The sequence below is a fragment of the Macaca mulatta genome, chromosome X (genome assembly GCF_049350105.2).
Source record: "Macaca mulatta isolate MMU2019108-1 chromosome X, T2T-MMU8v2.0, whole genome shotgun sequence".
NCBI classification, from domain to species: domain Eukaryota; kingdom Metazoa; phylum Chordata; class Mammalia; order Primates; family Cercopithecidae; genus Macaca; species Macaca mulatta.
In genome coordinates, this window is record NC_133426.1 from 126,079,664 (window position 1) to 126,097,538 (window position 17,875).

The 17,875-nt window shown below is 45.4% G+C and overlaps 1 protein-coding gene across 17 annotated transcripts in view; it reads right to left on the minus strand.

Annotated features, from left to right (window-relative positions):
• Positions 1–9,232: 9,232 nt before the first annotated feature.
• Positions 9,233–17,875, minus strand: part of SEPTIN6 (septin 6) — an 81,340-nt gene continuing 72,697 nt past the window's right edge. For 4 of the 17 annotated variants that reach the window (XM_077987445.1, XM_015128088.3, XM_015128091.2 and 1 more), the window contains one exon: positions 10,473–12,597. In XM_077987445.1, the coding sequence (XP_077843571.1) occupies positions 12,573–12,597 (25 nt within the window). In that variant the 3' untranslated portion in view covers positions 10,473–12,572. 17 annotated transcript variants of the gene reach the window in all.

A 17,875-nucleotide genomic window follows, 5' to 3' on the forward strand; every position in this document is an offset into this window, starting at 1 on the left:
CGCTTCTCAAGTTAGCCACTTTCAAGTCCCTACTGCATCCCAATTACGAACACAGACACTGTTTACACAGTTCTGATCACAACTGCAAATAAGTGTATTTCACGTATCAACTTAAGTGCAACAGATTACAAGATACAAAAGGGGCCCAGAGAAGAGGGGCCCGCTCAATCACTGTAGCCAAATGTATCACTCCACCCGGAGTCAGCTTCACTCAATAACTTCAGTCGCTTCACGAAAGCAGTTAATGAGTGTTTGGCGGCGGGAATTTACACAGCACCTACTGTGTGCTCAATACAGCAAGAATACACAAAAGAAGGAAAGAAAGTGGGTTTTCTCTGTTGTCCTGGAATTGACTACAATCTTTGGGGGGAGAAATAGCCCTGCATAAAACTAAATGTTCCACCAGGAGCCGGAGCATTGGATGAGGTGGCTTTGACGCACTACCATCTTTAACTCTTTAAAGTATTTCTAATTATATGACACTTTATGTGTAGGGGTGTAGTAGACTGATAGGAGAAGATAACAGCACTTTACACACTTTCATAATGTATTTCCACGTCTTTCTCCATGGTGGGCATTCATGTTTATTGGGATAACAATCAGACTGTTTTTAAAAAGTGTCACAAGGTGATACATGCTGTGAAGAAAATAAAACAGGCTGGGTGCGGTGGCTCACGCCTGTAATCCCAGCACTTTGGGAGGCCGAGGCAGGAGGATTACTTGAGGTCAGGAGTTGGAGACCAGCCTGGCCAACATGGTGAAACCCCGTCTCCACTAAAAATACAAAAATTAGCTGGGCATGGTGGCAGGCGCCTGTAATCCCAGCTAGTCAGGAGGCTGAGTCAGGAGAATCGCTTGAACCTGGGAGGCAGAGGGTGCAGTGAGCCAATATTGCACCACTACACTCCAGCCTGGGCAATAGAGTGAGACTCCGTTTCAAAAAAAAAAAAAAGAGAAAGAAAAGAAAAGAAAAAAGGGCAGTGCAAAGGCAAATGACTGGGGGAACACTAGATGAGAGGAGTCAGGTGACCTAAATTCTCATCTCATCGTTGCCAACAACTATCTCTACAACCTTCGGCAAGTCATTTCACCTCTGTGGCCTTGTTTTTCTCACTCATACAATCATTACTTGAATTTATTATCTCTAACCTTCCTTTGTAGTACTATGTTCTTTGATTTAGTGGTTCAGAGACTAACATTACCTCAATAAACATGAATGCCCACCATAGAGAAAGACAGACATGGAAATAAAGAATTCTGAAACTGAAAAGTGCTGTTATCTTCTGCTCTTCTCAGTCCAATACACCCCTACGCATAAGGTGTCATATAGTTAGAAATATGTCATTAGAGAGTTAAAGAGGGCACTGAGTCAAAGCCACCTCATCCGGTGGTCCTACTGCTGGTGGCACATTTAGTTTTATATAGGGCTATTTCTCCCCACCCAGCTTGTAATCAATTCCAGGACAACAGAGAAAAACCACTTTCTTTCCTTTTCGTATTCTTGCTGTATTCCACTGGAATGTCAGCTACATGAAAGCAGGGAACTCATCTGTCTTGCTCTTAGCACCTACACCTTGATCGTGTAGGTCCTCCAGATATATTTGTTGAATTAAATGCATAAATGAATGAAGCTCTTCCTTTTGTCCTAACCTAGTGAAAATCATTTCCTTGGAGCCTACATTTTAAGCTGATTTGTTATTTTATAATTAGATTAAATTCAGCCTGCTATGGTTTGAGTGTGTCCTCTTCAAAATTCAAGCGTTGAAACTTAATGGCTAATGTGATGGTATTAAAAGGTGGGGCCTTTGAGAGGTCATTAAGCCATGAGAGCTCCTCCCTCAGGAATGGGATTAAGGCCCTGATGAAAGAGGCTTTACACAGTGTTTGGTCACTCGCCCTTTGCCTTCTGCCATGTGAGGATATAACACTCTTCTCCCCTTGTTGCTGGAAGATGCAGCAACAAGGCACCATCCTGGAAGCAGAGAGCAGAGAGCTGCCCCCACCAGACAACTGAACCTTCTGGTGCCTTAATCTTGGATTTCCCAGGTTCTGGAACTCTGAGAAATAAATGTATATTCTTTATAAGTCTCAAGTCTCAGTATCTTGTTATAGCAGTATAAATGGACTAAGACACAGCCTAAGTTGCCAACTTTCACCAAAATCAGCACTGTAATAAATATACATCTTTCCTAGAAAACAATCTGTGAAAAGATAAATTACTTCCTCTCAGCCTGAATTAAAACGTTTCCATTATATAGAAACAAATAATTGTAATCTGACTTCTGAACTTGGATTACAAAATAAAAGGTGTTGGAACTGATGTAAGAGGCCATCTGCTCTGGAACAACCATAATAGGATTCCATTTGTAAATCCCACTAAGGAATAAGCAGTTTCATCCATGGAACACAAATTTCCAGGATTCTCCATGTCCTTCTCTCCCTGGTATCCTTCTGATTACAAAAAATCCATCAGCCAATCTATTTTAGCCCATTCCTTTCTCACAGCTACAGATGGTTTCTCAGTAAGCAGGAGTTGAAACCCCTGAGCAGAAATACATTAGTTGAAGAGACGTGTAGGTGTAGATAATAAAGGTCGCCATTACAATCCTAAACAAGCCAGAAGGCCGGGCATGGTGGCTCACGCCTGTAATCCCAGCACTTTGGGAGGCCGAGGCGGGCAGGTCACTTGAGGTCAAGAGTTTGAGACCAACCTGGCCAACATGGTGAAACCCCATCTCTACTAAAAATACAAAAATTATCCGGGCATGGTGGCATATGCCTGTAGTCCCAGCTACTCAGGAGGCTGAGGCAGGAGAATTGCTTGAACCTGGGAGGTGGAGGTTGCAGTGAGCTGAGATTGTGCCACTGCATTCCAGCCCGGGCAACAGAGCAAGACTCCATCTCAAAAAAGAAAACAAAAACAAAAATAATCCAGACACCTCCTGTAATCATCCATCCTCTTCCCCTCTATTGCAGGTGTCTGTCACTGCTTTTTTTTTTTTTCTTTTTTCTTTCTTTTTTTTTTTTTGAGACGGAGTCTCCTCTATTCCACGGTTGCCCAGGCTGGAGTGCAGTGGTTGGAATGCAGTGGCTGGAGTGCAGTGGTATGATCCCAACTTGCTACAACCTCCGCCTCCCGGGTTCAAGCAGTTCTCTGCCTCAGCCTCCCCGGTAGCTGGGATTACAGGCTCTCGTCACCACACCCTGCTAATTTTTGTATTTTTAGTAGAGACAGGGGTGTCACCATCTTGGCCAGGCTGGTCTTGAACTCCTGACCTCGTGATCCACTCGCCTCGGCCTCCCAAAGTGCTGGGATTACAGGTGTGAGCCACCGTGCCCAGCCCTGATCACTGTCTTAAGACACATAAACCCCCATTTTGACTGCTTTGAGCTTCCTTCCCTGCTTTTGCCTATAGGGGGAGTCGGTATGTAATGGAAAGACAGAAACTTGAAACCTGATGCAGCACCACTCCCATAAACTATCCCCAAAATCAGATCACTGAAAGTTCTTGACCCGAGAATTCTGCACCACCATGTGCTCTTGAGGAATGTTTACTAACGGACTGAAAGCGTAACTAGGAGTTCTCACTGGCCAATTCTGAGTAATGTGAGCACCAATATTATTAAAGACAGTAATGAATTATAAACCATTGAAAACTAGGGAGCCATAAGTCCACAGTGATACCAAATAGATAAATAAATGAGAGACAAGGGAGGGCCTTTGCAGGGAGGGGCTTTGCTTTCAGTCGAATACCATGTGCTGACTGGTAAATATGGAGGGAGTGCTGGAGTTGGAAAATCATCATTTTATATAGATTGGTCCAGGCAAACATTATCAATAGATGCTCAATCCAAGGATAAATTTTTGATGAGTAAGATATTTCCAGGAATTTAACAGTTTCTCTCCAAAGATTGTTTATTAGTAGCAATAAAAAAAAAAAAAAAGTAATTATATCCTGGAGAAATTGGGCAACACCTTGACCCAAAATGAGAACATCCTATTTTAAAAATAGGACTTCAAAAATATCAATGTCATGAAAGACAAAGAAGGGCTATTCCAAACGAAAGGAGAGTAAAAAGACAGGGTACAATGCATAAACATAGACTAGATCCTGTACTGCAAGAAAAAAAATGGTATAAAGGATATTGTTTGATAGATTAGTGTTAGAATGTGAAATTTACCAAAGTTGATAACTGTCTGTGGTTATGTAAGAAAATATTATCTGTATATATGGTGTAGATACATATATATGGGGCACAAAAATGATAAAGCAATAGGGCAAAATGTTATCAACTGGTGAATTTGGGTCAAGAGTATGCGAGTATATGCTGCACTATTCTTTTTTTTTTGAGACAGTTTCACTCTTGATGCCCAGGCTGGAGTGCAATGGCGTGATCTCAGCTCACCGTAACCTCTGCCTCCTGGGTTCAAGCGATTCTCCTGCCTCAGCCTCCTGAGTAGCTGAGATTATAGGCATGCGCCACCACGCCTGGCTAATTTTGTATTTTTAGTAGAGACAGGGTTTCTCCATGTTAGTCGAACTCCTGACCTCAGGTGATCCTCCTGCCTCGGCCTCCCAAAGTGCTGGGATTACAGGCGTGAGCTACCATGCCCAACCAGGTTGTACTATTCTTGTAATTTAATTTCAAAATGTATTGTTTGAAAAGTGCAATAGTGGGTCAGGCGCGGTGGTTCACGCCTGCAATCCTAGCATTTTGGGAGGCCAAGGTGGGCAGATCACGAGGTCAAGAGACCAAGACCATCCTGGCCAACATGGTGAAACCCGTCTCTACTAAAAATACAAAAATTAGCTGGGTATGTTGGCGCTTGCCTGTAGTCCTGGCTACTCGGGAGGCTGAGGCAGAAGAATCACTTGAACCTGAGAGGCAGAGGCTGCAATGAGAGATAGTGCCACTGCACTCCATCCTGGGCGACACAGCGTGACTCCATCTCAAAAAAAAAAAAAAAGTGCGATAGCTCCCGACATTGGTGAAGAATATAAATCTAGTGCGGTTGCACAATCTCAACTCACTGCAGCCTCCACCTCCTGGGTTCAAGCGATTCTCCTGCTTCAGCCTCCCAAGTAGCCGGGACTACAGGCGTGTGCCACCACACCTGGCTGATTTTTTGTGTTTTTAGAAGAGACGGGTTTTCACTGTGTTGGCCAGGCTGGTCTTGAACTTGTGACCTCAAGTGATCCGCCTGCCTCAGCTTCCCAAAGTGCTGGCATTACAGGTGTGAACAACCATGCCCAGCCTCTAGCTACCTCTTAATCACTTATCTTGAGGTCACACTTTACTGGGACCTCTGGAGAGCTTATAAATGATGCCCCTACTCTTATGAAGTTTAACATCTCTTGAGGAGGGAAGTCCCCCAATAAGCAGCAGAGAAGATTATGTAAATTCAACTAGGGGCCGGACTCGGTGGCTCATGCCTATAATCTCAGCACCATGGGAGGCCGAGGTGGGTGGATCTCTTGAGCTCAGGAGTTGGAGACCAGCCTGGCAATTTGGCGAAATCTTGTCTCTACAAAAAAATACAAAACATAGCTGAGTGTGGTGGTGCGCACTTGTAGTCTTAGCTACTCAGGAGGTTGAGGTGGGAGGATCGCTTGAGCCCAGGAGGTAGTGGTGGCAGTGAGCCGTGATCATGCCACTGCATTCCAGCCTGGGCGATGGAGTGAGACAGTGTTAAAAAAAAAAAAAAAAAAAAAAAAAAAAAAAGGTTCAACTGGGAAGTTTGAAAATGGAGAAGAGATCAGGAATCAGGATAGGCGGATGAGATCAAGGAAGTCTTCAAAGTAGGACCTGAGCCTTGAAGGTAGGATTTAAATCAGTAGAGGATATTTCAGACAGAGTCAATGAACAGTTTGTGTAACTCAGGGAGAGGTTTGTGCAGAGATGGAATAGACTGGACAGAGAACGAATATTGGGAAGTGTTGGCAAACATGGTTGAGTAGATACAAGGGGCCAGTCTGCAAGTTCCGCAAGGGCAGCATCTAACTAGATCTCATGAAAAAGATTTAATTAAGCCCGGGCGCAGTGGCTCACCCCTGTAATCCCAGCACTTTGGGAGGCCGAGGCGGGAGGATCATTTGAGGTCAGGGGTTAGAGACTAGCCTGGCCAACATGGCAAAATCCGTCTCTACTAATAATACAAAAATTAGCCGGGTGTGGTGGCGGGCCAGAGACTACAGGCCCGCAACACCAGGCTAGTTTTGGTTACGTTTCTTAATGGCTGGGAAAAAATTGCTGGGTGCAGTGGCTCACGACTATAATCCCAGCAGTTTGGGAGGCCGAGGTGGGTGAATCGCTTGAGCTCAAAAGTTCGAGACCAGCCTGGGCAACATGAGGAAACCTGTCTACAAAAGATAGAAGAATTAGCGGGGCGTTGGGGCGCGCTCCTGTAGTCCCAGCTACTTGGGAGGCTGAGGCAAGAGGATTGCTTGGGCCCAGGAGCTCGAGGCTGCAATGAGCTATGACTATGCCACTGCACTCCAGCCTGGATGAAGAGTGAGACCCTGTCTCCAAAAATAAAATAAAATAAAATAAAAATAAAAAGAATAATTCAGGATATGTGAAATTCAAATCATGCATCCGTAAGTGAAGTTTTAGTGAGCACAGCCATGCTCAACCTCTTACATATTATCTATGGCTGCTTTTGTGCTACAGTAACAGTTGAATAGTTGCAGAGATCATATGGCCTGCAAAGCCTAAAACATTTATCAGCTGGCGCTTTACAGAAGTTTGCAGCTGGGCACGGTGGCTCACGCCTATAATCCCAGCTCTTTGGGGGGCCGCGGTGGAAGGATCACTTGAGCCCAGGAGTTTAAGACCAGACTGAGCAACAGCCAGACCCCAGTCTCTACTCACCCCCTCCAAAAAAAAAATTAAAAATAATCTGGGCGTGGTGGCACGAGCCTGTAGTCCCAGATACTCAGGAGGCTGAGGTGGGAGGATCGCCTGAGCTCAGGATTTCGAGGCTGCAGTAAGCTGTGATTGCACTACCACGTTCCAGCCTGAGCAACACAGTGAGATCCAGTCTCAAGGAAAAAAAAAAAAAGTTTGCTCACTCCTGACCTAAAGTGATGGTTGTCCACATGGGGCGATTGTGCACAGGGAATATTTTGGCAATGCTTGGAAACATTTCTGGTTGTCACAACTGTGGAGGGTGGGGAGGGCATCCTACTGATATCTAGTTAGTAGAAGCCAGGGATGGTGCTAAATATTCTTTTTTTTTTTTTTTTTTTTGAGATGGAGTCTCGCTCTGTGGCCCAGGCTGGAGTGCAGTGGCGTGATGTTGGCTCACTGCAACCTCCGCTTCCCGGGGTCAAGCAATTCTCCTGCCTCAGCCTCCTGAGTAGCTGGAATTACAGGCACGTGCCACCACACCCAGCTAATTTTTGTATTTTTAGTAGAGACAGGGGTTCACCTTCTTGGTCAGGCTGGTCTCGAACTCCTGACCTGGTGATCCACCCACCTCAGCCTCCCAAAGTGCTGGGATTACAAGCGTGAGCCACCGCGCCCAACCCTAAATATTCTTTAATGCACATGACAGCTCTCCAGATGTCTGGTCCCAAATGTCCATAGTACTGTGGTTGAGAAACTCTGGATTATAGGACTCTAAGGTGAGTACTTTCTTTTTTTTTTTTTTTTTCTTTTTGAGACAGAGTTTTGCTCTGTTGCCCAGGTTGGAGTGCAATGGCACAATCTTGGCTCACTGCAACCTCCGCCTTCCAGGTTCAAGCAATTCTCCTGCCCCAGCTTCCCCAGCAGCTAGGATTACAGGTATGTGCCACCACCCCTGGCTAATTTTTGTATTTTTAGTAGAGACAGGGTTTCGCCATGTTGGCCAGGCTGGTCTCGAACTCCTGGCCTCAAGTGATCCACCCGCCTTGGCCTTCCAAAGCGCTAGGATTACAGGCGTGAGCCACCACGCCCTGCCAGATGAGTACTTTCTAGTACAGGGAAAACTCAGTCCTTAACAAGGGAGCCCATTGACTGAACGCCCAGGTCTTTAACTTACATTAGCTCAGGAAGCCTTCACAATGACCATGGTAAGGCAATCACTGATGTCCTCCTTTTCCGGAGACGTTTTATTAAATTTTTATTTTATTTATTTATTTTTGAGACGGAGTCTCACTCTGTCGCCCAGGCTGGAGTGCAATGGCGCGATTTCAGCTCACGGCAACCTCCGCCTCCCGGGTTCAAGCGATTCTCCTGCCTCATCCTCCAAAGTAGCTGGGATTACCGGCGTGCACTACCACACCCAGCTAATTTTGTATTTTTAGTGGAGACGGGGTTTCTCTAGGTCGGTCAGGCTGGTTTCGAACTCCTGACCTCAGGTGATCTGCCCGTCTTGCCCACAGCTCTCAAGTCTGTAGGACTCCAGGGCTTGTAATTTTCCATAACACCTCAGTGCCTGCCTCTGCTCAGTGACATCACAAACGTCACAGACGTATTGTCTCACTCGGTTGTCCCCTAGTGTGTGAGCTGCAGAGAGCCAGGCCTATATACGCAGAGCCAGGCCTATATACGTGGAATATACGTGGGTACTTTCTGAAGCCTCCAGGCCTCCGTAAGGAAAGGATGCGTGCCCTGATGTCCGCACCCTGGCCCTTAGGCAAGCAAAGTTGAGGAAAGTTTGTTTTCCTAAGGGCCACCAGAGTTCTTTAAAGTGACAACTCTCTCTCTTGCCCACTTTAATGCTTGGGAGGATGGGAGGCTCCGCTCTCTAGTAGACCCAGGACACAAAATACTCCCTAGTATCTATAGAATGCTTTTTGAGTGATGAAGAATAGTCATATCCATGAATTTGGGGGGATGCTCACATCACAGGAGTAAATGAGAGAAGACACGTGGTGCAAAGTTCTTTTCCTGCCAGAATTAAAACTCACCTGAATCTTGTTCCGTAGGCTCTGGCACTCTACTTTCTCCATCTAATATACTAGATGATAATCAGCTCAACTTAGTTAAATCCATGCTAATAAAGAAAAAGTAGAGGACTTCCTGCACACCTCCACCCCAGGTGGTGGGAATTTCAGGCCCAGATGGAAGAAAGTTAGAGGGGGCGGGCACAGGGGATGGCAACCCACCTAGGAAGATTTCATAGGCTGACGGTGCCTCCCTGAGCCCTTCAAATCACCCATTCAGAAGGCAGCCACCCACTCCTCCTCAGGCAAACCGTGGTGGGCCGCATCACCCAGTGACTTAAGATCAGACCACACAGCCATTCAGCATTTCTTTGAATTTTATTGAAAATTGACATGGACATTAGAAAGGTAGTAAGCTAAACAGTGCTGGTTCTGGGATGTTTCTCCTGGAGAATGAAAGCCCCAGAGGGGCAGTGACTGGTCACACCTTTGAGCAAAAAGAACAAAGGAGAAGAAAGGAAAAGCACACACAGATTCTGGAAAACATGCAAAGAGGCTCTCTCAAGAGACACTGAACAGCAGAATGGTGGTGATGATGGTAGGGATCTATGAGAATGAGCACACTCACATGGTATTTTGATGCAAGTTAAACCAATGAATTCAAGGCAGATTTACCAACATCAAAGCTCTCCCTCCAGATCCCAGGTTGAGCAGAAACCTCTCTCAAAACCCCAACTGGTCTCAGAAGGTGGAATGGAGTAATTTTGCCCTCACTAAGCTTAAACCCCCTCCCTTCTCTCCCTTCTCTCCCTTCTCCACCTGAGTGTTAGATAGTGGACACATTTTTCCCCTTTGCTGGAATCTATAGAAGGTCTGTAAATGCTGAAGAAGATAAAAATGTCACTTGACTTTCTCTTCCATATTCAGAAATATTTTAACAGTGGCCGTAGACAGTCAACCCATCGAACCAGAGAAATGTTTAAAAGAAAAACACAAAACGCAAACAAAACCTTGTGAACAGAACAGTACTTCCACACCCACAGCTGAAGTGTCCTGCCCCAGTCACTTACACTTGGGTGAGTGGTCCTGTAGTTGTTTCTCTGAGGTTACATTTGGTCCATTTTCCAGCTCTGATGGTTCTTTTCCTGCCTTGTTAGTTAGGACAAGACACTTCCATTTAAAATACCATGTGAGTCGGGAAGAGAGCTTCTTGCCTGGACACAGGGACACATGAACACTTGTTGGGTGGTGTGGCGTATGTGTGTGTGCTTGCAGTTTGAGGGGAGAGGGAATTGGTTGATTTCTGATTTGAGACAATATGGAACCCTAACTCTTCTATAATGGCAGTCTTCTCCTTTAGACTTAGTGCAGCTGCTGAAGACAAGATTAAAAAAAGCTGGAGAGGGAGAGAGAAAGAGAAAGAAAACATGAGATTAGCCAAAGAAAGAGGACATTCAAAGTAAGACAGGGGGAGGGGAATGGGCAGTACTGAGGTAGCACAGATTATAGTTTGAGAAGACAGGTTAGAAATGGGGGTCACTGTTGGGCCATCACCACAGGGAAATCTGCTGAGAAGGTTTTAAGAACACCACACACCAGTTTAAAGCTTCTTGTTTTAATTAAAAACAAGCACATTATTAACAGCCACATGTGAATGCCAAATGATTAAAACATAAAAACAAAAACAAGAGCCATCTACACTGCAGCTAGGGAAAGCAAACTTCTTGGCTTAGGAGAAGTGAGGGATGTGTGTACGTGTGTGTGTGTGTGTGTGTATTTCAGAAAAGCCACTCCAGTCTGGGAAAATAAAAGCACAGACCATTGCTAATGACTGGTTTTGTTTCACCAGAAGTAAACAGAGTACTTAGGGTATTTTTTTTTAAAATAGTAACAGTTGTACTAATTTTTTGTTGTTGTTGTTGAGATGGAGTCTCACTCTGTCGCCCAGGCTGGAGTGCAGTGGCCGGATCTCAGCTCACTGCAAGCTCCGCCTCCTGGGTTTACGCCATTCTCCTGCCTCAGCCTCCAGAGTAGCTGGGATTACAGGCGCCCACCACCTCACCTGGCTAGTTTTTTTGTATTTTTTTAGTAGAGATGGGGTTTCACTGTGTTAGCCAGAATGGTCTCGATCTCCTGACCTCGTGATCCGCCCCTCTCGGCCTCCCAAAGTGCTGGGATTACAGGCTTGAGCCACCGCGCCCGGCCTAGTTGTACTAATTAAAACACCTTTTCATTGAAGAAGGAAAAAATCTTTCTGTCTACAGTGAATAAAGCCACCCAATGAAATACCCATTTTAATGGGCTTGATCAACTTTTTATGTTCACTCATGGGTTTGATTTTTGTTTACCAAACTTCCCTGATTATAATGGTCACCTAGGGCACCTGTTACACACAGTCTCCTGGACCCCGTTCCAGCCTTGCAGCATCACTGGGTTAAGGAGCTGGCCCAGCATGCCTTCATTTTGCCAGCCCTCACCCAATCCATCTTCAGATGTTTTTCTGTGGGAAAAAACCTCGAGGGTCTTCTAATACTAACTATTCAGTTACTCTGAACATCAAAAGGCCTCGTATCCAGGAACGTATATAAACAGACTGAATCCCTTTGTGAAATGGATTGGGAGTCAGGAGGCATGAAAATTAGTCTGGCTTCTGCCTGGAAACAGCACTGGGACCTTGCTCAAGTCCCTTCCCTTCTCTGGGCCTTCATTTCCCCTTACGGAGTAACTAGGTTATATCGTCTTACTGACTAAAATGTCTCCCTTAATATAAAACTCCTCTTTAGTTTCTGAAGGTCTCTCCAAGGCTGTGTGGGTCTAATACTTTCGAAGTATTCAGAGCTTCTCAAGCCTTAAGTAGTTAATCTGTACAGAAATGCAAATGAGGGCGCCTCCGGTTTGTAATGCAAATAATTACCGGGCGGCGGGGTCAGGGGTGGTAATTACCAGTTGGTTTTTTAAGCGTGAATTTCTGGGAAAGCAGCTCTGAAGCTGGACATAGAATCATCAAAGTTGCAAATACGAAGCCTTTCCCAGGGAGACCTGACAGGCCTAACTCAGCATCTCTCTGAGCTACTGGCTGAGTATCTGAGCAGATTTTTTTTTTTTTTTTTTTGGTTGTTGGTTTGTTTCTACCTCCAAGCATATGGTCTTCAAAACAATACTCCACCATAACTTGAATTTTCCCAAGAAACTGGCTTGTGCTTTGGCAGCATCACCTTTATACTTGCTCTGGTCACTCACCAATCAGTAGAGCACCAGACGGTACACAGCAAACCTACACTTTTGCTTTGCCAACAAAAAAAAGGAAGTACGTGCATATGTTTGCTTTTCATTTTTTTCTTTTTGCTTCCTACTATGATCTATAATCGAAGCGAGAAATCCCCTTCCCCTTCTCAATACTTCAAAAAGGCCTGGAAATTTGGCATAACCTTGTTTGACTGTGTGCTTTGAAAGTAAGTGATCAAAAAAAGAAACTCTAAAAAAAAAAAAAAAAAAAATAGAAGGTGGTCATGGTCAGTGCCAGTGGGGCTGGGAGGCAGGAGCAAGTTGCGGAACTCAAAAAGAAGTGAGCTTGAAGTACATGGCAGGGTAGGGGTGGGGGGCCTGGCTGCCTGGCACCCCAAAGGAAAGCTGTCAGTTAAAATAGAAACCTCGGCTTAAAAGGCTAAATGGAGTCCAGTCCAGCTGTAGCGGGGAATACTATTCAGTACACAGCCATGGATTACTGCAAAGGAAGGGCAGAGAGACGGCACGTTAGCCACAGATCATTGCCAGGTCAACTCCCTCTCTCACACTGTCACTGGCCAAACACCAAAGGCCACTGTGCCTCATAACCCTAACAAGGGAGGGCTCTCTACTTCACAGAGGTTCCCAAAGCCACTATCAGATGGGACCCATGATAAAAACTAGGGCTGGAATATTTTTAAACTCTCAACTCCTTAAATTGGAAAGCAAGTTAAGGGCCTTCCAAGGTGTAACACCTCTTTTCTTCTCTCCAGCCGATAGTCTCATCTCTTCTTATTGAGGGATGCATGCAAAATGCATGTTAAAAATCATCATGACGTTCACCAAATGAACTACAAGACTCATCAGAGCAAACCCCCAAACACTTGATTCTTTTGACAGCTCAGTTTTCCAGTCTACAAAGTGGGATTTATTATTCCTGCTACTGGCCTCACCCTATTGGGACAGTGTGGAGCCCTTCCGGAAATTACCCCTGAGATGCTGAAATACCTCACAAGAAGAACTCAGTAAGGCTATCATTCAAGACTCTAGGCTGGTAATAATATGTAGGTTTATTCTCCCTTTTGCATCTGTGGGATACCCAGAGTTAGAGAGAGGGGAAACGTCTGCTATTTTCTCCGGCAGTTGTGTTTTATGGGAAGGGCTTGGTGTAAATAAATGCGTTTACAGATTTTGAGCACAGCTTGAGTGCAGTTACTTCGAGTGAAGGAAAACTGGAAAGGGCTGGACTCAAAGGTTAGACGGAAAAGGCGCCAAAGGCTCTCCTTTTGAAACTCTCTAAGAAGCGGCTGCGGCTCCTGAGGATGAGGGTGGGGTGGGCCAGGGAAGACTAGTGACTGGGATACAGGAGACCAAGGGGGCAGCTGTGCTTATTGGTGCTTACCCAGCCATGGTGGATGCAAATACCTCAGGGAAAACTAACAGCAACCAGAACTGGAACAGGGGAGCTGCTGGGGAAGAGTAGCAGATGGGCCCCCTGACCATGTCACACCTCTGGCAAAGATGTGGGGGAAGACAGGGGGGATGGCTGGGGGTGCTGGGAGGGGGACTGGGATGCAGGATGCATCTGCGAGCCACATGACTGTTGGCTTCTTGACCAGCGGCCAGACATCGCCCTCAGATTCTCAGGTTTCTATAAACCTTGGCAGGAAGAGAGGAGAGGGCCTGGGTTGGACTGTATGCCCCCCAGGCATGTTAAGGGGGAAGTTAGAGAAAGGGAGGCCCAGCTCTGTTGCGCAGGAAAAGGGTGTCTACAGGAAGCCCAAACTGAAAATGAAAAGAGAAGCTGAGTTAATGAATGGATAGATTAATGTACCAAAAAAAAAAAGAAAAAAAAAGAAAAAAATAGTCAGAAGAAAATTAAGTCATGAGGACTAATGGCTAAATTAGAATTTAGCTATGTTAGATGGTCTTAAGGTCTTATTGCATTGGCTCCAGGGAACATGCTTTCTAATACACTCCACACACACTCCCACATGATGGCAGCAGTGGCATTAGCCAGCAAAATAATGATCAACAACCACAAAAATACATTTTATCTCTTTTTTTTTTTTTTGAGATGGAGTTTCAGTCTTTCACCCAGGCTGGAGTGCAGTGGCGCGATCTTGGCTCACTGCCACCTCCATCTTCCAACTTCAAGCGATTCTCCTGCCTCAGCCTCCTGAGTAGGTGGGATTACAGGCACTTGCCACCATGCCCAGCTAATTTTTGTATTTTCAGTAGAGACGGGGTTTCACCATGTTGGCCAGGCTGGTCTCGAACTCCTGACCTCAAGTGATCCGCCCGCCTCAGCCTCCCAAAGTGCCGGGATTACTGGTGTGAGGCACTGAGCCCGCCCTATCTCTTCTTAATGACTAGGTCCTGACTAATGTCTCCCCTCCCCCGCCCCCCACACCACCACCTAATACCTTGTACAGGAATACCTTCTGCAAATCTCTAAGTGGCCTCAGGCCACCGGATAGAGCCCCAGGCTCTAGCCACTGCATTTCCTGTCCCATAAGGAAAGCAGAGGAGGCTGAGGTTTCACAGCAGGAGGCCCTCAGAGCTGTCCTAGTCAGCTAACTGGTACTCTGGGGCAAGACCTGTTTGCAGAGCATATGAGGATGGTTGCTGGTTGCTGAACTCTGCTCTAGGGTCCAGACCACAGTTAACTGAAAACATGAACTATGGAAACCCATCATTGGTTTGTGCTTAAATAATACTTTCACCTCTCTTCCATGTAAGTTTCATTCCTGTGACAAATATACGGCAAGTAGGACTGATCCCCATTATACATATGAGTAGACCGAGAAACACAAGAGAAGTCAATAGACTTGCCTGTGGCCGCAAAAGAGTCACAGCTGGGCCCAGAGCTGGTGTGTGTGTGTGTGTGTGTGTGTGTGTGTGTATGTGTGTCTGTGTATTTTTATTTTTATTTCTTTTGGGACGGAGTCTTGCTCTGTCACCCAGGCTGGAGTGCAATGGTGCGATCTTGGTTCACTGCAACCTCCGCCTCCCAGGATCAAGCGATTCTCCTGCCTCAGCCTCCCAAGTAGCTGGGATTACGGGCGCCCGCCACCATGCCCGTCTAATTTTGTATTTTTAGTAGAGATGGGGTTTCACCATGTTGGCCAGGCTGGTCTCGAACTCCTGACCTCGGGTGATCCGCCTGCCTCGGCCTTCCAAAGTGCTAGGATTATAGGCACGAGCCTCTGCGCCCGGCGCCAGAGCTGTTGTTTATTTAAGACTATCACATGCAATGTCCCTGAGAATTCCTTGGCTATAGATCTAAGCCCCTATTTATTACCCGAAGAATAAATTTATCCCATTAAATAAAGACTATTAGATATCTGTCAGGGATAGAAGTATGGGCATAAATGAGTATGTTTTACAGTCACTTCCTCAAAGGGAATATACTCCCATACATACACTTTGAAGGTATACACACGCTGAGGTGAATGGTCATTTATATCAGAAATTAGGAGTTCTGCCACCAACTCACCGTGTGGTCCTTGGTAAATTCCTTAAATTCTCTGCTCCTCCATTTACTCTCTTTACTCTCTCTCTCTCTTTTTTTTTTTTTTGAGATGGAGTCTTGGTCTGTTGCCCAGGCTGGAGTGCAATGGTGTGGTCTCAGCTCACTGCAACCTCCACCTCCCGGGTTCAAGCGATTCTCCTGCCTCAGTCTCTAGAGTAGCTGGTATTACAGGCACCTGCCACCACGCCCAGCTAATTTTTATATTTTTAGTAGAGATGGGGTTTCACCATGTTGGCCAGGCTGGTCTCAAACTCCTGACCTCAGGTGATCTGCCCGCCTTGGCCTCCCAAAGTGCTGGGATTACAGGCGTGAGCCACCATGCCCGGCCAACTCTCTTTAAAACAAAACAAAACAAAAAAATAGAGACGGGGTTTCACCATGTTGCCCAGGCTGGTCTCCAACTCCTGGGCTCTAGTGATCCTCCCACCTCAGCCTCCCAAAGCGCTAGGATTACAGGAGTGAGCCACCTCACCCAGCCTCCATTTACTCATCCTGCAAACTGGGGATTATTCCTTCTCTACCTCACAGACCTGTTGTAAGTATAAAATGAGATACCATATCAAAAAACCCCCAAAACCAAAAACAACAACAACAACAACAAAACCACTTTGGAAAGTAATAAAAGCTATACAAATGCTCATATCTTATTTTTATTCTTTGTCTACTTCCTAGGGGAAGAGTAACCTAAAAAACACTGCAATGGCCTATGTTCTAGGTTTCATGGGAAGGCTGATATATTTTGATGTGTGTATACTGTCCATATACTGTGCACTCCTAAGGACCAATAACGACTGAGATAGAGTATCTGCAACTATGTGGGGGGTCACAAATGAATCGCTTTTACAAATGCAGAGAGCTATAAGTAGCGCCTCAAGCAATTTCAAAATGTGGAGGCACAGTAAGCCTCACTCTGCCTGCATTCTAGGTGGCCTTTGTGATCCACCCCTTGAATGAGGGCTTTGAGGAGGGGGCGGGTTGCCTTTGCTGCTTTCAGATCCTGGGGGGGCCAAAGCCTCCTGTGACCAAGCAGTTGGTCTGGAACTGCTTTCGTGGTCTGCCAGGGAGAAGCCTGCCAGGAAGAGCCAACCTACTTGGGGTTGGGGTTGGCTGTTCCAGCTGTTTACCAATTGCCTCTCACTTGTAAAGTGTAGCTTTAATTATAGTTTTGCCAGAATTCATTTTAGGAATGGCCACTAACACTGATTTACTTGGGGAAACCTGTATGCAATTGTGTCAAGCCATGTGCCGTGAAACCTGAATTAACTGAAATCTCATTAACTAGAATACATATTTCCTGCTCACCTCATTAAAAATGGGGGAACAAAGAACATAACACATGAACCAAGTTCTTATTACATGTCAGACACTTCGCTAGGCACTGGAACTACATACAGTGCAAGGAATGGACAGACATTCTAGGAACTGTCTTCCTAAATGGAAATCTGCTGTTTAATTCCAATCAACTAGCAGGGGCTCCAAGACTTGCTGTTAAGCCAGACAGTAAATCAAGTCATTGTTCTTTTAAGATTGTTTCCTTTGGCCCGGTTTCATGGGCCTTATGTTGCAGAAACCTCTATGGACTTCCTCTTCAGGATTTGCTTCCAAGCAGGATGTTTTGCCAGCTGCCCTGAGTCCCCAGTGCAATAGCTGCGGCAATCAGTTTGGTGACTAACAGCAGGTTCTCCATTTAAATCATAAACTACATGGGTGAGTGGGGAAAAGTCTTTTCTATATTTTATATTCCCCGATCCAAACAAACCAAATGTAAAAGGGCATTTATGAGACAACCGGGATGTTTCAAACACTGACTAGACATTTCATGTTAATGAATTATTGTTCATTGTGTAGGTGTGATAATGGTGGGGTTGTGGTTAGGTTTTTTTTAAAGAATCGTTATCTCTTGGAGATATATACTAAAGTATTCACAGATAAAAGGATATAGTTTTGCTTTATAATAATTCAGCAGGTCTGTGGTAATTGATGAAACAAGACTGGGCATACGTTTATGGTTGTTTGGGGGCTGGGCTCTGGGCTGAACTGTATTATCCTCTCTTATTTTGCTCATGTTTTAAAGTTTCCATGGTAAAGTTAAAAAAAAAAAAAAATAACCCTTAGTTGGGTGCAGTGGCTCACGCCTGTAATCTCAGCACTTTGGGAGGCCAAGGTAGGCAGATCACCTGAGGTCAGGAGTTTGAGACCAGCCTGGCCAACATGGTAAAACCTGGTCTCTACTAAAAATACA